At 29.6% G+C, this 21,869-nt stretch overlaps 1 protein-coding gene across 1 annotated transcript; it reads left to right on the forward strand.

Annotated features, from left to right (window-relative positions):
• The first annotated feature begins 11,266 nt into the window (after positions 1–11,266).
• LOC127287248 (jerky protein homolog-like) lies at positions 11,267–14,159 on the forward strand. Its single transcript, XM_051314077.1, has 5 exons — positions 11,267–11,569; positions 12,250–12,961; positions 13,076–13,173; positions 13,259–13,674; positions 13,871–14,159. The coding sequence occupies exons 2-5, from the start codon at positions 12,253–12,255 to the stop codon at positions 14,157–14,159; spliced, it is 1,512 nt and encodes a 503-aa protein (XP_051170034.1). The 5' UTR covers positions 11,267–11,569; positions 12,250–12,252.
• The last annotated feature ends 7,710 nt before the right edge of the window (positions 14,160–21,869 follow it).

Raw genomic sequence — 21,869 nt, forward strand, 5'->3', positions numbered from 1 at the left:
AAGATTAAAAAAACCATGTAACCTTTTTTCTTGTTATCCAAATGAGATCAATTTTTTTAAAATTTCTCACAAAAAGATGCTATTTTAATAAAAAAATAGTTCACGAAAAAAAAATTTTTTTTTGCCTTGAAAAAAGTCAAAAAAAATTTTTAATTAATTTTTTGAAAAAACTACCTCTTCGATTTCAAAATTTTTTTTGTACTTATTGCCTATTATGTTAAGAATAACTTCTTTAATTTTTATAATGGCACAGCAAGAACTTTACGAGAAAAAAATTAAAACGTCCCGTGCTGCGCGACGGGACGCGCGCATCTTAGTTTTCACGTCCATTATATAGTATGGAAACTTGCAAATATCTCGAAAAGTACGAATTTTCGTAAAAAATGTTCAAGACAAAAGTTTTCGAAACAAAACGATCTACATCTTTGAAACCAAAAAATTGGGCCGGGGCCGAATGTTGGGCCATACAATGAAAAAAGTGGATGTCTTAAATAAGACCACTAATTTTCAGTATCAAATTCGTAATCCCTATGAAATTCTGCGTTCAGACATGTTGTATAAGTGCCCAAAATATTGGTCCCAATGTCTGTATTGGGCCCAACATTTTTCGACAAACAAATAAATTTAAAAAATCGTATCTTTGGGGGTTTTTGGGGTCACAGGTTTACAAAATTCAAAGCTACTTTTCAAATTGGGCACAGAGACCAATGTAGGATTTTATTGAAGTTGATCTAAGTTTTCTAAAACGTTAAGCAATGTTATAAAATTAAATTATTTTTGCAATGAAAGGCAATACTTTGAAATTTGGCTTCAGCATAATGGATGGAGGAGAAATTAATAGACCAGCTAGATCGCGTATACCAAAAAAAGCTTGCAGATCTTGATGAATACAAGTCAAGTGATGAAGGTGAAAAATAAAAGTCACTCATAATACGAAATGCAATAGCATCATTTTAAAATTATTACATAACAATGTGTCAAGCAAACTATTTTCCGCTCTCTGCCGAACCCAGAGTCACGAACAAGGACGTGGCGGTAATCGACTCCGTTAAATTTTTTTTGTAATTTTTATTTTTAATAATTTTTTTGTTTTTTAAATTTTTATATTTTTTTGGAATTTTTGAATTAAGTCATCGCGTGCAATAACAACACTTGCGCGCGGTTGCAGTAGATATTACCAGTCAGATAGTAATGAGCGGTCCAGATGTTCTCATTGCTGTCTGATAGGTACTATCCTCTGCGACCGCTCACAAGTGTTGTTATTGCACAATATTATTTAAAAAAATAGGATTTCCATTTTCCATCATAGTTTCGCAAAATTCTACCCTTCGATCAAAATCATCTTCATTAAGCTCGTGTACTAAATTCACCTTATATGGATGAAATTTATTAGATTTAAGAATTCTGAGAGCAGATGTAATACTAATTTCATGTTCTGCTGCTACTCTGCGAATCTATGTATGAGGGTTTTCAACAAATGACTGTATTACATCTAAAGTTTTATTATGGATTTGAACTGATCGCGGTCTACCTATTTTTGGAATATCTTTGACACCACCGGTTGCATCAAATCGTCTAACTGTCTTCCAGACAGTAGATTTTGAAATGCCATTATTGGCATTTCGAAATCTTACATTAAATAAAGCTGCTGCCTCTTCAAATGTTCGGATTTTATCTCCATAACCCCTCATCATTAAAATTAAAATGCGTTCTCGCTCTGTTAATCTCTGCATGTTAATGCAAGGAAAAGACAGCGCAATTAAAAGAAAACGAAAAGAAACAATTTCTGTGCAGTATGAATGACAGGAGAAAGAAAGGAGGGAAAACAACAACAAAAAGAGAGAAGAAGGAAGGAAAAAGAAATCAGAGTAACAAAGAAGGAGGGAAATAGGAAATGTAAATAAGAGGATATGTGTGAACAAGAAAAGATAAGTGCTTTTTGAATCAAGGATTTGTGTTAAAAACACAACAAATTTTTTTCTAGTTTCGGATACACACACACTAGCTTTTTTCTGTGTGATGAACTACCTTGAGTATGAATCAACCTCTATGCATGGTAAGTGAGTTGGTCGAGAAAAAAAGTAAAAACGCCAGAGAAGAAGGAATAGTGTGTGTGTGTGCGAGAGAGAGGAGGGGAGCGATTTTTTAAATTTATTGATTTGTAGAAAAATGTTGGGCCCAAAGTCTGGGATTGAATCCAATATTTTTGTAATTTGTACCACAAGTTTGAGACTAGAATTTCACAACGATTATGATTATGTCAACAAATTTTGGGCCCAATATTTTTGGCATTTGTACTACAAAACTAAATCCAGAATTTCATGCCGATTACGAAATGGATACTAAAAATTAGTGGGTTTTATTTTAGACAACTAATTATTTTACTGTGGGCCTTACATTGGGCCGCGGAATCCTACATTGGTCTCTGTACCCAATTTGAAAAGTAGCTTTGAATTTTGTAATCCTGTGACCCCAAAAATCCCCAAAGATACGATTTTTTAAATTTATTTGTTTGTCGAAAAATGTTGGGCCCGATATCTTGGATTGGGCCCAATATTTTGGGCACTTATACCACATGTCTGAACGCAGAATTTCATGGGGATTACGAATTTGATATTCAAAATTAGTGGTCTCATTTAAGAAAACCACTTCTTTCATTGTAGGGCCCAACATTGTGCCCGGGGCCCAATTTTTTGGTTTCAACAATGTAGATCTTTTTGTTTGGAACAACTTTTGCATGGAACATTTTTTACGAAAATTCGTATTTTTTGAGATATTTACAAGTTTCCATACTTTTAGAACACCCTGTATACATAATATTTATATATACTGTTTATTTTTTATGGGGTTATACATTCTTCTGATGGCAATTTATTATTTTGAATTGAATAAACAATTTCATAAACTATATTTTATTAACGAATTTTATGAAAAATTTATATAGTTTATATATAATAAATTCATTTAAATCTTCACTGCATTTCTGTATATACATAAATACTGTCTGTCAACGTCAAGAACACTAGGCAATATTTCTACATGGCGGACATAATAAATGTTGTGTCAGTATATCCTCAACATTGCCGGGAAATGTTGGCAATATTGCAATACAATACACTATTTAGGATAATTCTTTATTCTTTGCTAGCGATGATTTTTCCAACCCTTAAAAATAGTACTACCCGCGTGAAAAAATGTGAGTTACCTCAAGGCCACTTACAGCTCGCTCAAGATTAACTTGAAGCTCAAGGCTCAGAACTTGTTAGAAACTACAAACTCGTCTAAGGCTTGCATTAGCCTAAGACTTAAGACTTGCTCAATACTCACTTCAGCTAAAATATCATGTAAGACTTAAGGGGATGTCAAAGTCTATTGGATTTTTAAATTGATCCGCTAGTGATGCATTTGAGCCGCGCGTAAAAAAATATTTGCTACCTCAAGGTCACCCCTATGCTACCTTAAGGATCGCTCAAGGCTAGCTTGAGACTCCATCCAGACACACTAAAGACTCACTCGAGGCCTAAGGCTTACTTAAGGCTCAAGGCTTGTGTAGGAAGTTAAAAATTCGTTTATGACTCGCTCAAGGCTCAAGGTTTGATTAAAGCTCAAAATTCGTCTTAGACTCATTCGAGGCTTAAGGCTTGTTTGAAGTTAAAAATTCATCTAAGGCTCACTCGAGACTAAAGGCGTATTTAAAGTTAAAAATTCGTCAAAGACTCGCCCATGGCTTAAGGCTTGATTGGAGCTCAATACATACAAACAAGTCTTGAGCTTTATGTCTATGTCAGCCTTGTGCTTCATGCGATTCTTTAATTATATTGTGAGGTATGCTAAGAATTATTTAACAAGTATTTCCTTAATCATCCTTTATTTATATCATATCACTAAACACTAATATATTAATTGTAGAAGAAATAGTAAGTAATAACAAAAGTTTCAACCATAATCGAGCATTGATCCGTGAGCGAGTGTTAAGTTCTGAGAAAAACTTGAGTTTAATTCATTAGAGTATTTAGTAATTGCTTGAACCCCCATTGAGTTTTGATTCTACTTCCGATAGCTAGAGAGAACTTTTTAGCTACGTATCCTACTTCAAAGTTATTTTCAATTTACTCTCATTATTAAGATTGCCCTCGAGATTGCTAACGAACCTTATAATCCGGAACCTGAAGTTCCTAAAGTAATAGCGTATGTAGATGGTACTTACGTTAAGATTCATAACAGTAGCAATTTTCGTTCTTTGCGTTAGTCTTATTGTGTCCACAAAGGTTATTATTTAATAAAACCTGCATTAATTGTAGCACCCGATGGATACATATTAGATGTGCATGGACCATATTTTTCTGACTCACGTAATAACGATGCTGCTATGCTTAACAATGAATATCAAAGAAATGCAGATCAAATGAGAGAATGGTTTCCAAGAGGATCGATATTTATTGTTGATAGAGGTTACCGTGACACAACTGTTATTTTTGAGCATTTAGGTATCCATTGGAAAATGCCAGCATTTTTGCAGCGTGGACAAAATCAGCATCTTACGGAAGAGGCAAATGAAAGTCGCCTAGTCACTAAAACTAGGTGGATTGTGGAATCCAGAAATGGTCATATAAAGTCGATTTTCAAGTTCTTTGCCAACACCCTTTATTTGCAACATGCAATAAACTTAGGAGACTTTTTCCGTATAGCTGCTGCCATAATTAACAAATATCATCCTGCGATTAACATGGCAGGAGTTAATGCTGAAATAGCAAGGGGAATGCTGGAGAAATCTCGTGAACCAAATGTTGTACAAGCTATTGTAGAAATTGAAAATCTACAAGCTCGAAATACTCAAAGGTGTATTAATTTGACTTCTGATCATGTTCAGAATTTTTCTATTCTAACATTAGATTTCCTACGTGACCTCACAATTGGTGTCTATCAGGTTAATCTATCTCCTTCGTAAGTGCAAGATAAACTCCAGAGAGAAGGAAACGAAGAATTTCAGTTAGAGGTATTTCGAGATCCACAAAATGACGCAATACCAGTTAATGGACTACTTAGAATTCGAATTTTTTTGCGATTCAGAAATGCGACAAAGTACAGTCAACCATCCCATTAAACCCTCTCTCAGTAAAGCCGCTTCCCCAGTTTATCGAGCGAGCTTTTCTCCCACTGCTATTGTCTCTCGAATTTTATATACTTTGATCTAAGTAGTGTCTGTATAATATGTACCAGCGAGTCGAAAGTGGGGGAATCCTAGTTCTTGGAAAAACATTGCCCCTTTCCGCGCTGACCGGGTTTACTGGGATGGTTGACTATATCAACTTTGGATTTCGTTCAAACCTACAGATGAAAACGAACCAGAAGATGGCCATTCTCCTATCTTAGGGTATTACTGTACCTGTAAATCAGGTGCTCGATCTCTTGGGTCATGTGCCCATCTCGCGTGCGTTGTGTGGTTTGTGGGATACGCAAGACATGAGCCAAATGTTCGCTATCCCTCCACCTCATTGACTGACGTAATATAAGTTTTATTTTACGCTGGGAGTACATTTAAGTAGTAAACTTTGTAATAGTCCCAAAACATTTTGTTCTATTATTCTGACTAAAACGTAATAACCCCCGTTTGATTTATTATCCCTTATCCGTTTTCTGTTTTTACTGCCGATTAAAAATACGCAGTTAATTATTACAATTATAATTATTATTCTTATTAATTTTTCCATTTCGAAGAAAACTTAAAAATATTACTACCGATATTCACTAAGACAGTGCTTTAAAATCTGTCGAATGATGTTTTACTTTCTTGCAAAGAATTTTAAAAATTGTTGATTATTGTTTATTTCTATGTTGATTTCTAGAATTCAGTGTTAGTAATTATTTTAAAAAAACCAAACAAAAAAAATAAAAAAGACAAAAATAATGTTACATAATAATGTTAATAGTTTCGTTGCTTATTTAAACGTTTAAAATTATCATTAGTAAAATGACTCTTATTCATTTTTTCACTGCGTTCCTATTTTTGTTATAACTATTAGTGAAACTTACTTACATATTCAATTCATTCTTATATATTCATTTAACTGTTACTTTCAAATTATTTCACTAAAACTACACTTCAAATACCACGTTTAACTTACGTCACTACCACTTCACTTACATTTCCACATTCAATTCACTCTTACTTTCACTTTCATCTCACTTCACTCACTCATACATTCATTTCACTCTTACTTCCACATTCATCTTACTTCACTCACTCCCACACTCATTTTACTCTTATTTTCAGTTAGCTATTACTTTCATCGTTCATCATTGTCACTTTCTTTTCTACTTATTTCACTATCACTTTACTTACATTCCTACATTCATTTCACTACAACTTTTACTTAAATATCACTTTCATCTCACTTCATCCTAACTTCCACATTAACTTCAGTTATTTTTATTTATCAATTACTTCTATATAACTTTACTTTCACTAACATTTCAACTTATTTCACTGTCACTACACTTACACTCCCATGTTCCTTCCACTCTTACTTTCAGTTGCCTATCACTTTCATTTCACTTCACTCCCACATGCATTTCACTCTGATTTCCTTTTAGCTATTACTTTCAGATTACATCACCGTCACTTCATATTCACTTTCAACTTATTTCACTATCACTACACTGTAAAACCAAGTGTGTTATAATCCGCACAAGTATGTACTTCTATATGTATAAACAGATTTATATGCATTACAGTAACATACTTTGATTTGCAGTGTACACTTATACTTCTACGTTAATTTCTCTCTTTCTCTCAGTTATCTATCACTTTCCTCACACTTCACTCTCACTCCCACATTCATTTTAATCTTATTTTCATTTATCTATTACTTTCATATTACATCACTGTCACTTGACATTCACTTTCAACTTATTTCACCATCACATCACTTACAATTCGACATTCACACTCTTACTTTTACTTTGATCGAACTTAACTTTCAACTTATTCCACAAATACTTCACTGACCCCCTCCCCACTTTCATATTTATTTAGCCATCACTTCGCTCTCACTCCCATATTTAATTCCTTCTTATTTTTATTTAGCTATTACTTTAATCTTACTTTTTTCAACTTATTCCCCTATCACTTCACTTACAATCCGACATTCATTTCATCATACTTCACCATCACTTCACTTTCTTTCCCACTTTTCAATGATTTTACTATCACATCACTGACACTCCCATATTCGTTTAATTTTTACTTTTACTTTTCATCTCACTCCCACATTCATTACTTTACTATTTTCATTTATCAATTCATCATACTACACGTTAACTCCTACTTTCAACTTAATTCATTATCACTACACTTACACTGCCACGATCATTTCACTCTTATTTTCATTTTTATCTTACTTCCCTTTTACTCTAAGTGTCAGTCTCCTTTTCACTTATCTCTGATTTTATCTTCACTCTCACTCACTTTTGTTCACTGCAACTCTGACTTAACTCCAGTCTTGTTTGATGTGAGCGAAGTGAAAGTGATATTCAAGTGACAGTAAAGTATTAAAAAAGTGAGATTGTAGAGAATGTGATGTGAAAGTAACAGAGAAATGAATATGATGTGAAAGTGATTTGAATGTGACATCATGTAGGAGTACCTTAAAGAATTATATATTAAATGAAAAAGTAAACTAAAAGTACACGGAAAAAAAGAAAAAGTAATTTTTACTACTTTTATAGTAAAACGGGAACTGTCCGAAATTTCTGCGCATCTCTGGCAACTTTTACTCCAAAAATATTAAAATTTACTATTTTTGAAGTAAATTTTACTGTTCCGTAGTAATTTTTACTATTTCTGGAGTTAATTTTACTATTTTTGGAGTAAAAGTTACCAGAGATGCGCAAAAACTTCGGACAGTTCCCGTTTTACTATGAAAGTAGTAAAAATTACTTTTTCTTTTTTTCCGTGTAAGAGAAAGAAGGATATGATATTCAAGTGAGTGTAAGTTAAGATGAAAGTGAAGTGAAAGTAAGAGTGGAGTGAGTATGAAGAGAAAATAGAATGCACTTGGATTGTCACTTTTACTTTATATTTATTTCATTCGTACTTTCACTTCACTTCAATGTTAAGACTGTGTAGTAGTAAAATTGAAATGAATGTAAAGTGAGAGTGACATGAAAATACAGATCAGTACTTTTGATGGTAGTGAGCAATGAATGAATTATAAGCAGTCGGATCTACACGTTTTTAAATATATTTGTTTTTGTAAAGTAAGAACATTTTTCTTTTTTTTCTAAAAACCATCCTAAAAACTATTGTATCAAAAAATCTGCCCATTATCATTTTTCCATTAACATTTTTTGTCAGGTATATTTTGAACTACATTTTTGCAGAGTTTAAAAAAATTCCACTTAGACCTACTTTCTATGTATTTTGTGCGGGGTCCTTTGTTTTTTCGAATTTTTATTTTCTCGAAAATCGTTTAATGTAAACGGAATTGACTATAATTTTTTCAAATCGAATCGTCATATTATATAATAAAAATAGTTTCGAATTATTATTTGACAGAATTTTTTAACTTCGAAAGAACATTTTTTATAATTTTCAATTTACCGAATAATCATTTCTCATAATTATTATTGTAGCGAATTAGTATTTTTTATAATTTTAATTTTACCAAATTGCCATTTCACATAATTTCTAGATTTTCTAATTATTATTTTTCCGAATTATTAATATTAGAATTATTTTTTTGCGAATTACCATTTAACATAATTTTAATTTCCCCAAATATTTATTTATTTTAATCTCTATTTTCTCGAATCATTATATGCCATAATCAGAATTTTACAGAAACTCCATTTGCCTTAATATACTTCCGGTCAATTTCTAAACTGTAGTTTCCCATCTACATTAATTTCTGGAATTTTTGCGCCACTTCCTGTAACGCACTCTACCATACCGACAAGCGATGACCTAGCCCAGGAGCGAAGGGACGCTGGGTTCAGGCTTTTTAAAGACTCGTTGAGCATTGGCCAATATTGACTGAGCCTTGGTCAGTCAGCGGGAATAAGACTCATCCGAGCTAGAATGTAACACCGATTCCGACCTGAAGCTCCACTCTTGATTCAGCATTGGTGACCAAGACTCAATCAATCTTGCCGAATGCTGATTCAGGCTCGCTCAAGACTTTAATTCATTATTTTAATTTATATATTGCTATTAATTTAAATAAATTATATTAAAATTTTTTTTTATTAATGGAATAAAAAAACTTTGTAATGAATGTATAAACTTTTATTTTTATTAAATTAATAACTTATATCATGAGGATTCAACTAAACTTGAATCCAGCATGAGACGAGCATTGGCAACCAATCTTGAACCAATTTTGATCGACAGTGGTATAAAGGCTGCATTCAGTCTGGGTTACCCACGCTTTTTTTCGCAAAAAAATAATTCTAATATTAATAATTCGTTAAAATTAAAATTCGGAAAAATAATAATTAGAAAATTTAGAAATTATGTAAAACGGCAATTCGGTAAAATGAAAATTATATAAAATAGCAAATCGTAACTTGTAAAAAAAGAAAAATATAAATTTGTTAAATTACATTGTAGAACAAATAATTGTTCGAAAAAATATTTATTATGCCATATGGTAATTCGAAGAAAAAAAATTATGAGAAATTTCTGGCGGATTGGGTAAACCGAGTTGTAACCGAATTGGGTTACGATTCGGTTACGTTTCGGTTCCTTGTAAAATATTGTCGTTAATCGACGAAATATGTTGTAAATAACTATTAGGAATGGTTAATAGACATTTAGAGTGCTTATTTATGCAATAATAAGAATAAATTAAGATATAATTACTTCATAATAAGTGTTTTAAGTGTACAGTGCATACAGTTGTTGATTTACCATATATGTATATTACCATCAGCGGGAGCTGTGAAACGCGCTTTAAACAGTAGATGGCGTTGAAGATTACTTTGTGAATGAATTTCTAAAATTAAACCCTTGAGTGTCAAATGTGTAAGTGAATATAAGTTTTAAAAAAATAGATCGATTTGTTAAAACAACTTTTTTCATTTGTACAAATAAAAAAAAATTTTACTAGGAACAAAAATTTTTTTAATGAAAAAAATTTTTTTTCTGTCAAAATTAATCTTTCTCCTTTCATTTAGAAAAGAAATTTTTGTTTCAAAATTAATATTTCTTATTTTATTGAGGAAAAAAGTTTCTTTTGTGTCACAATTACTTTTTCTCATTTAATTGAAAAAATAAAATTTTTTATCATGAAAAAAATTTGTTTGTGTAAAAATTAATCTTTTCATTTTATTGTGAAAAAAAAATTATTATTAAGAAAAAAATTTTTTTAGGGAAAAATAGATTTCTTTGTGTCACAATTAATTTTTCTCATGTCAATGAGAAAAAAAAAATTTTATTCAGAAAAATTTTTTTTTATATTTGTAGAAATGAAAAAAGTTGTTTTAATTAATCGATCTATTTAATTTTTATTCAGAAATTTTTTTTTTTATATTTGTAGAAATGAAAAAAGTTGTTTCAATTAATCGATCTATTTTTTTAAAACTTATATTCACTTACACATTTGACACTCTAAAGTTTAATTTTAGAAATTCATTCACAAAGTAATTTTCAACGCCATCTACTGTTTAAAGCGCGTTTCACAGCTCCCGCTGATGGTAATATACATATATGGTAAATCAACAACTGTATGCATTGTACACTTAAAACACTTATTATTGAGTAATTATATCTTAATTTATTGTTATTATTGTATAAATAAGACCATTCCTAATAGTTATTTACAACATATTTCGTCGATTAACGACAATTTTTCACAAATAACCGAAACGTAATCGAATCGTAACCCAATCCGGTTACATCTCGGTTTACCCAATCCGCCAGGGATCGTAATAAATAATTACAGTGCGGTCTCGTAACTGCAACATTTGAAACTGCAACAGTTTCGTTACTGCAACACCCCACCTCGACCACCGGACTTGAAACTGAAACGTGACGTCGGCAGCTTTCAGTGCCGTATCTACAGCGGAAAATGAATATCAAGTATTCATAAATAAAAATGAAAAAAAACTCTAAAATTGTTTTATAATTAAAATTTAAAATAAAATTGATAAATAAAATAAATTATAAAATATATAAAGTAAATAAATATATAAATAATTATAAAAATATAATTAAAATTTAATTATGTAATTATTAAATGTTTCATATAAATATAAAAGTTTGGTGTCATTTTTAAAATATTAGTGATATATAATATGCAAATTGGATTTGATATTCATCTTCTGCGTAGTAATTAATAAATAATAATAATACATATATTTGAAAATATAAACACCTCTTAATAGATTTCAATACACACAAATGAAAAGTGTTTTCATTGAATGATGAAGCAGTTTCAGTGACTGTTTCAAATCGGAATAGTTTGGATGTCCGGTAAATTTTAGGAATTATTGAAAAAATTTTATGAAATATAACTTGTGCGCAAAAAGTGACTCAAATTTTGGATAAAAAGTATAATTGCCATCAATAGTAAGTATTAATAAATAATTAAATATTAATTCAATGTAAAACTTTACTTAATTCACTATATAAAAAAACATATTAGTAATGAAAATATAAATAATATAGTTTCTTTGTAAACACTTTTTTCCATTCAAATAAATCCTTTTTTAATTTAATTAAACTATTTTTCAATATATTATTAAAAATAAACAAAATAGTTTTATCAATATGTTAGTATACAAAAACCTTGAGTCCAAAATTTGTTTCTCTAAATGAAAAATTGTTAACAAAGATTTTCTTTCTCTGAATCGAAAAATGTTTTCTTTAAATAAAATAATTTTTAATTATGAAGATTTTTAATTTTTAATAATTTTTTTCTAAATTGAAAAATTTTTTTTTAATCAAATAATTTTTGTATAAACCAAAATTTCTTCAAATTGAAAGATTTTATTCGTCAAATCAAAATCTTAATCGATTAAAATAAAAATACTTTGATGTCAATAAACATTGTTCTTCTTTTCTTCGAGAAACACTCGTAAATTTTACAGAAGAATTTTTTTCTCGCGCGTTTGAAAATTTTAAAAATAAGTATTGTATTTATTTTCATTATTTATTTATTTATAATAATTATTATTATTTATTTTTCAAATTTATTATTTAATTATTACTTTTTTGTATTTTTATCAAACAATTTTTTATATTTTCAGAAAATGTCAGAAAAGTCTCAAAAATATAAGTGGCTTTCTTTAGAAGATCGTCAAGAAATTTTGGAAAGTTTCAAGTTACATGAAGAGAAGGGTATTAAAATAAATTATGCCGAAATTGCGAGAAAATACAACGTTACGCGGTCAACAATTTTTAGAATGAGAAATATTTCTCGTCTACAATTGGATAATACTGTTCACGAAAAACGAAAAAAAATGTCAAAAATTTCGATTCTTGAGGACGTGCTGTACGAATGGTTTAAACAAAAAAGAGTAGCTGGACAAATGATAACATCTCCAATTTTGCAAGAAAAGGCATTATTAATCAATAAAGAAATGGACGCTGATCCCGAATTCAAAGCCAGTAAAGGATGGTTGACAAATTTTAAAAATAGGTATAACATTCGCTCTATTACAATGCAAGGAGAACAATTGTCCGCTGATTTTGAGAGCTCTGTCGAATTTGTAGACGATTTAGCATTGGTAATGCGCGAGGAAAAATTTGAATTACATCAAGTGTATAATGCGGACGAGACTGGTCTTTTTTGGAAAATGATGCCTCGGGCAACCTTTGTCACCGAGTATGAAAATAAAGCTGAAGGCTCTAAAATGTCTAAAGAACGCGTAACTGTCATGGTTTGCGCGAATGCTGATGGCAGTCACAAAATCCCTCTGTTTGTAATTGGTAAATCCAAAAAACCTAGGTGTTTCAAAGGTATTAAAAAATTGCCAGTTGTTTACCAAAACCAAAAAAGTGCATGGATGACTCGCGATTTGTTCAAAATTTGGATAACTGAAGTATTTATAACTTCAGTAAAAAAATTTCAAGATAAGAAAGGAAAATCATACAAGGTCTTATTAATTCTGGATAATGCGAAGTGTCATTTATCTAAAGAAGACATAGAGTCTCTTTCCGATATTTGTACTGTAAGTATTTTTAAATATTTCTTTTACAATTTTATATATATACTTTAAATTAAAATTATTAACTAATGAAAATATTTTATTTCAGGCTTTATTTCTTCCTCCAAATGTAACTTCTCTTATTCAACCTATGGATCAGGGAATTATAGCTAAGATGAAAAGGCATTATAGAAGAAGCCTGTTGAGGGACATGCTTTTGGAAAAAAATGAAGAAAGTCTTCTACAGTACATAAAGGGTTTAAATGTGCTTAATTGTTGCTCGCTTATCGCATTGGCATGGGAAGATGTAAATGCGACAAATGTTTCTCGAGCTTGGAGGAAGTTGATACCTTCTTGTGACATTGATATTGAAGCTAGTAATGTTTCTGTCGATGATATTCTACAAATTTTGTACAGACTTCCTGGTTACCAGGACATTAATATCCAAAATGTTCTTTCTTGGCTTGAGGTAGATAGTGATGAGACTGGTTGGAGTTTAGAAAGTATTCATCAGATTTTACAACGGTAAAAATTGATTTTTTTTAAAATTAATAACAAGAAAATGTTTCATTAAAAAAAATCAATCATCTTTATTATTATTCATTATTAAAATTATTTTATTGCTTTAAAGTAATGTTTTTAATTCAAACAATGTTTTCTCTGATTTAAAAAAAAAATTCTGAATTTCTGCTTTATAAATATTTTATTAAATTTATTTCAGTTATTCTTCTGGAGTTGAATCTTCAAATAAGGATAATGGCGAAGAACAAATGACTGAAGATTTAGAATCTGAGGAAGATATGGAAGATATTGATCCAATTTCAGAATCCGGAAATATTGTTACGGAAGCAGATGAAGCTCTAAAATGTTTAAATACTTTTCAAGAATGGTATCAAAGGCAGTGGAAGTGTGATTCCAAAAGTTTAATATTCCTTCAAAGATTGAAGAATGAGACTAAGGATGTTGTGGCTCATGTGAGAAATTTATTTTTAGACGACAATACAAAATAATATTATGTATATGGAGAATGTTGCAAAAAAGGAATGACGTGTACTCATAATATTATGTATTTTTTAAAGAATGATTTTTTCTTGATTCATAAAATGCTTTAACATAATAAGAAAAAAGAAATTCTCTGATTTAAAAAACTAAATTTAAATTTTAACGATTTTATAATTTTAAAAGATTATTTATCAGTATTTTTTTTCAGATTGTAATAAAAAGTTTAGTGTTTCTCGAGGTTGATGTTTTAAATGAAAATTGTTCATTGAAACAAAAAATATGTTTAAAAATTATTGTTTGAATATGGTATAATAGAAACAATAAAATATATTTAAAACAAATAAAATAATGTACTTTTTAATATACTAATTAAATTAAACATAAAGAATATTTAAATTAAATTTAAATGTATATTATAGAATGTATAACAATTATTTTTAATATTTATTTAATTTATCTGATAAGATAAACAAAATTTTGATATAAGCAAATTTTATTAACAAAATTAAATTTTTTAAAGGATTTTTGTCATTTTTTCCCAAAAATTTTTTTAAAGAGAAATTCAAAGTGAAAGTATGAAAGTAGTCCGTTTTTCAGGGGTCTTAAATTTTCTCGCGTATAGTAGGTATGTACGTCCCTGAAATGGTAGGTAGTGGGATATGTTGCAGTATCAAGTCCGAAAGAGTGGGAAATTTCAGAGAATGTTGCAGTTACGAGACCGCACTGTATGTCAAATCAATAATAGTATAAACTTTTATTTGAAAAAATAAAGATTATAAAAAATACTAATTCGCTACAATAATAATTATGAGAAATGATTATTCGGTAAATTGAAAATTATAAAAAATGTTCTTTCGAAGTTAAAAAATTCTGTCAAATAATAATTCGAAACTATTTTTATTATATAATCTGACGATTCGAATTCAAAAAATTATAGTCAATTCCTTTTAGATTAAACGATTTTCGAGAAAATAAAAATTCGAAAAAACAAATTTGGGGTTTAATCATGCACCTCTAGGAAACCACATGGGATTTCATGTGCATTCTTACATATGATTTCACATGGATTTGAATATAGGAAATCACATGGGATTTCATGTCGATTCTGAAATATCAACCTAAGATTTTACATGGATTTATATATAGGAAACAATATAGGATTTCATGTGGTAAATTTCAGTTGACTGCCCACATACCACGACTTCTTGCTGTGAAGAAGTAAGGTTGCTGTAAGGTTACTGTAAACAAAGAATGTTCTTAATAAATAAATTTTATTAATATTTATGTGCAGTAGTTTTCTATAGCACATATACGGCTGCGCAGTAAATTTTTTTTAACAAACCCTATTGGGGTTTATGAAGTACTTTACCAAATATATAATCCATGTAACTATTGTTACATTTGCTATTACATAAAACATTTCTTATTTGACAGGCACATATTTTTGTAGTACTAATCGTGTTATTTACTTCGTCACGAATATAAGGTTTTTTGTTTGGTTTTTGCAGGTAGTGTTGGTGCAATTATTCGAGAAAATCTCATTTACTACCGCGCGCGACACTACTTAGTTTTCCATCTTTTTGAATTATAAAATATATAAAGTCTTTGTTTGCCAAATGTACTAACGACACTCATGAGGTACTTACCAGTTTTCTCGATCTCTGGTAAGGGCCTTGTGGGAAAAACTGATCAAAGCCACATAAGGGTGTAATGCTTTTCCTCACCAATGCCCAATGTAAGGAAAACTGGTGAGGGCCTTACCAATTTTCCATACGAATACCCTATTTCTTTATATTATACAGCCTCAAAAAAATTCATGGTAAATTTGACTACATTTTAAATATTTCTCCTAGTTTCAGGAGGCGTTTATAACAAACAGTGATTGAAACAACTATGTAAAAATTGTCAGATTAACTGTTAAAGTTAGTAAAAAAACTATTTAAAGTAGTATAATTATCATTATTAATATTAGTATTGAGGTTCATTGTTTCATCCTCTCCCCTACTACTTTCGTTTATACATGCCTTATAATATTTAATTTTTATATACCTAACAGAGAAAAATCCCTAAACGCTGGGGATGGAACGCACGACCCTAACATTCGCAAGCCGATAACTTAACCATCTACACTGTAAAAAGAAAGTACTAAAACAGTACCGATTTTAGGTATCAAAATAGAACCAAATGACAATTTAGTACCTGAAGTTGGTATTAAATTAATACCTTTCTTTTTACAGTGTAACCACGCACGCACGCTAGGAATGCTTGCATATTATTTGAGGACATTCTTGTCACTATGCAGTTAATTTTACTATCCAATGTAGTCAAATTTACTACTTTTAATAGATATTATCTTCTTTTAATTAATACTTCCTAAACTTTACATAATAACTTTTTCAACTGCTAAAAATAGTAATATTAACTACAAAATAACAGTTAACTCTACAAGAAAAATTATATGTTAGACTTAAACGACAGTCTTTACATTAATTAATAGTGACTACATGAAAACAGTAGGTCTACTTCTTTTCCTCTAATTCCTACGCGTAGGAATAAATATATTGCGACGTTTACGCCATCGTTCTGAAAAATGTGTCAATACCGTGGTAACTATGGAGAGTTCCGTACTTAGGGAATTTAACAGGAACCCATAAGAAAATTTAGTAATAAGAAATAAATTATTATTTAAAATCGAAATCATTTAACTAACTTACAATAACATTTTTGCGAAATGTTAACTTTAAAAACTTAATTAGTTTGAATTTTTTTTAAATCAGAAAAAATGAATAGGCCCTTGACAGGGCCATATATGCAATATAATCTATTTGGCATTTCGGTCGAGAAATTGTTAATAATACTTTATAAAGGAAAAACTTTAAAAAATTTAATTTCTTTACATTTTACTCAAAAGCGAAACTATTCAATCTTGCACGAACCTTGCTTGAATATAGAAGTGTCAAGTTCCATGTAAGAAATATATATATATATGGGTGATTCTCCGCGTAGCGCACAACTTGCTTTTTTCATGTTGTGAAAGAAAAATCACAAATAATATTCACATAATATTTCGGTTCCAATGTAAAAAGGTAATGTCTGTGACTACAAACAAAAACCAATAGTTATTTTTGTATTTAACATTATAATTTTTCGTGAAAAGTGGTTTTTAAGGCTGAAAACGTCAAAATTTGACCTGTCCCCACAGGATGTTTTAACAAAAAAGTTAATATTTTTAGCAATGTGCACTAATAAATACAATTTCTATTGCTATTTTAGTATTGTATATTGTAGTGGAATTGAATAAAAAAAAAACGTTTGATCAAAAAAAAAATTATTTTCTTTTTTTTTTGCTATTTATTCTTGACTGTACTTTTGTGTGTTATTCTGCGTTTTATTATTAAACATTGAATTATTTAAATAAAAGTCAAATGTTAATATAGTTCTACTTCAGTAACAGCAAAAGTTATATTCCTTAAGTTGATCCATGAAGAAAGTAATCAATTTTCTAATTGATTTATCCTTTTTTTACACATTTTAAGATTCAAATTTGTACAGGGCATCACAAAATCGTCTCCACCGGCATCCACCGACCCTTCAATATTATTTAAAAAAATAGAATATAATTAAATAATAAAGGTTAAATAAAGTGTAGTTATATTATTTTAGTCTATATATATTATGTGAAACATATGAAACCGATTAAAAATAAATGATAATTTTCTCAAAAAAAAAAATTATTAACATCAGTTCCACCGGTTCGACCGACCCCAGCGTCTCCACCCGCCACAAAATTTCGACCGTCACTAGTCCAAGTTTAATACACAATGAAACAAACGAAATTCAAAATATTTATTATAAACTATCATAGCTCAGGTAAGTTTACTATAACTTACCAAATAAATTTCTATAAATTACCGTATAAATTTCCATAAATTACCGCATAAATTTCCATAAATTACTAAAATAAAATTTTTAATTGTCGTTTGCGCTATATATATTTTTGTAAATTACCACGAAATTTTTCATAAATTACCGAAATTAAAATCTTTAATTGCGATTTATGCTTTACATATTTTTATGAATTATAGCCAAAATTTCTATAAATTACTAAAATAAAATTTTTAATTGTCGTTCGCGCTTTTTATGTTTTTGTAAATTACCTCGAAAATTTCCATAAATTACCAAAATAATAATTTTTAATTGTGATTTATGCTTTACATATTTATATGAATTTTAGACAAAATTTCTATAAATTACCGCATAAATTTCCATACATTACTGAAATAAAATTTTTAATTGTCGTTCGCGCTATTTATATTTTTGTGAATTACCCCAAAAATTTCCATAAACATTTTAAATCAAATTTCAACTATTTTATAGAATTCAACAAGCAAAAAATTTTTTATTAATTTGTTTAAAAAAATTAAAAAATTATAAAAAATTTTTCCGGCCCACCATGGATATTTATTTCTTGACACTTTATCTTCAAAAATATGTATTAATATTTATCATTTCGATAAAAAAATATTTTTAAAGTTTCATACACCAAATCGTGCGCTACGCGGAGAATCACCCATATATATATTATTACTATATTATAAAAAGATATCGCCGCCGCCGCTGATTCAAGAATCAACGCTAGGCGAGAACTTCGACGCTACGCGGAAGCTCACAGTACTCGCCTACCATTCAACTCACGAAGCATTAAAACTCGCGTACCGTTCAGAATTTGTCTCGAAAATTTCAGATATTGTACTATCTATATCAAAAACATAAGTTAAAAATTAACATAACATCAATATTCAAGGTCAAACGACAGAATAATAGATTAAAACGAACATAACTTCAAAAATCAAGGACATATGTCAAAAACCAAAGTTTTTGATGAAGTAGAGACGGACATAACCTCAAAATTATTATCAGAGGTCAAGATATGACCCTCCCTTTAAACTTTTAAAGGTCATAGGTCAAAGAAGAACATAACCTTAAATTTACGTTGAAGGTCATAGGCGTGTAAGCGAACATAACCTCAAAATTTGGTCAAAGTTATAGAAAAAATCTGACATTACCCCAAAATTTGGGGTTATAGGTTCACACTAAAAAAGAAATCTTGATTTCAGCCTATTTTTGAGGCTGAATTTAAGGTGTAAACGGAGTCAGACCAATTAAAAAAGGACAGACTTATGCAAAATATATGGGCTTAATTTAAGGTGTAAACGGTTTAAGACTTTGTTTTTACTGTGTTAGAAGGACGTCATCCGCGGTGCATCTTAGAAATAAATTCTTTAAAATGAAGTAATAAATTTTATTTAAAGAAATTGGGTTATATTAATCTTTAAAAACATACAATAAAAACTTATTCGGTCCCTAATTAATTTTTCAATTTCAGAATAGATGAAAATTTAGTTTATGGATGCAAGTTAAAATATAGTTTATGTTCATATTAAAATATAAATAAATTTCTGCTGTTCAAATTTATAATTTTTTTATTAAATATAAATTTAATCAAAATAATATTTAATATTTTTAGTAAATTTAAATAAGGGGTTGGCGCGCGAAGCCCCCCTAGTATATATATAACTCTATAATATTCTACTCTAGTTACTGCGCTGAAAATATAACATTTATTTAAAATTTAGATTGCTCGCAATAAATAAAAGCAAGTTCATTTGGATTATTTGTTTTAATTATTTTAAAAGAAAGAAAAAGTTTATCTTAAATAATAATTAAATTAATTATAGTTTAAAAATAAACACATTCCCAGGCAGAAATCGTTGACCGGCATGGTACCGGGACGATACCAACTGTGGACTTTAAGTATCCTGCTGGTGCCGGCAGAAGAGCGGCTTTCCGCCGGCGTGGAGCAGTCCGGTCATGGATGATAACCCGAGAAATATCCACGCCGGTAGAATTTTCGATACCGGCCCGGTACTGGGCCTCCGGAAATGCCTGTAGAATGTTGTTACAGGGTCGGTACTGGTTTTGATGCCGGCATAACTCCATTGCCGGAATAAAAACGGGATTGAATTTTCGGTACGGGGCCGGTTGTTTTTTAGTAACCGGCCGGTATCACAGTGCCGGCACCGGTGGATGTCCGATATTACTACCGGGCAGGTATCATACCGGTCGTAAGGTTCGGCACACTTCCGACTTTTTTGCCTGGGTTATTTGTGATTATTAGTATAAACATAAACATTTATTACATTACTACAATGATAAAATAATGGATATAATATTTTGGTACGTCTTTTATTTATCACAACCATAAGTTGAATGTAAATGGAAATTAAAAGAAATTAGTACATAATTTTAATATCAAATATTGGTAAGTTATCAAAACTTGTCTACATTGATAAGTTGACAAAATTAGGTCAATTTTGAAAATGGTCAAATTAATAAGTCGTCAAAATTTCGTCAATTTTAAAAATGATCAAAAAGTGGTCAAAATGTGGGACATATTTTCGTCAATTCGAGTAGTCATTTTGACGAAATTTTAATCATTAAATTGACGTCAATCAATTTTTAATGAAATTGTTAATAATTTCTGGGAGAATATAATGGATAATAATGCCTTAAATTCAGTCAATATTTCCTAAAGGCAAATATAATCAATATTGTCTTAATTTTTGTGCAATTTTGAGAATAACTTAACTGAGTTAAAATGATTGTATTGTCTTGTAAAATTATAAAACGCCATACAATTTTATTGTTGAAAAATTACAAAGATGTAAGGTTCGTTTAAATAATATTGCGTAGGCATACATGAAAGAAGAGAAAAGGTAAGAGTATTTGTAACAAAAGGGGGAAGGATGTTGGATTTTGTGTTACGTCACACAATTGTATAAACAATTTCTTAGCCAACCATTGAGATGTAATAATAGAGGTCGGAGAAGAATATTAGTAGATTTCGTGACGTTTCTATGTAATCAACTGCAGTTATGTCTGATTTATCAAATTTAAACTAGTATTTTAGTTTAATAATAATAATTTTAAATAATAATGTCAAATAAACGTTTTAACACCTTAAAATTTCTCGCAGAACAATATTATATATTTTTAATGTTATAAGAAAATGAGGATCAAGAAAATGTGTCGTTTTTTTTAAACTAAGAGAGAGAGAGAGAGAGAGAGAGAGAGAGAGAGAGAGAGGGGGGGGGGAGAGTGAGTTAGGTTGGAAAGGGGCTTAAAAACAAAAAGTGCGTGTCTTCATTTACTAACGTTCCCCTTTGAAGGCATAGACAATTTAATAAAAAATGTAATTAAGCTAAATAATTTATAATTCTGCATACTTAGAAACAGTCTTTACAATTATTAACAATAAGGAACTCTTTAAATAATATTAACATAAATTGTTTAAATTAAATATAAATGAGATTATATAATTATAAATTATTTTATATAGTATCAATAATATATTTGAACTAAAGTTAATATAAATGTAACTAAAAAAAAGATTAATATCAAAAATTTATATGCGTTTAAAAACTTGACTTTTTTAATTTGTTTCCGTCAAATTTTCAATGCATTTTTATCTTAGTAAAAATTAAGTTATCAAAAAGTTATTAATTTGGGATTTGATATTTTTCCTTAATCTAAACTGAAAACCTAAACTGGAGTGGATATTTCTATGCGCCCGCGCAAAGACTCACCATTGCTTTTACACAGGCTCTTATCGACATTCAAACAAACTCATGCCTTTTGACATTAGTTCTTTGCGAGTA

The sequence above is a fragment of the Leptopilina boulardi genome, unplaced genomic scaffold, assembly GCF_019393585.1.
Source record: "Leptopilina boulardi isolate dan_hultmark-lab unplaced genomic scaffold, ZJU_Lbou_2.1 LbouV2_122, whole genome shotgun sequence".
Taxonomy (NCBI): Eukaryota; Metazoa; Arthropoda; class Insecta; order Hymenoptera; family Figitidae; genus Leptopilina; species Leptopilina boulardi.

Bases quoted from the DNA above. Each gene is read 5' to 3' on its own strand.
- LOC127287248 (XM_051314077.1), top strand. From the start codon at position 12,253: ATGTCAGAAAAGTCTCAAAAATATAAGTGGCTTTCTTTAGAAGATCGT. The intron at 12,962-13,075 runs GTATTAAAAAAT...AAAAATTTCAAG, and splicing joins AAAACCTAGGTGTTTCAAAG to ATAAGAAAGGAAAATCATAC. The intron at 13,675-13,870 runs GTAAAAATTGAT...AATTTATTTCAG, and splicing joins ATTCATCAGATTTTACAACG to TTATTCTTCTGGAGTTGAAT.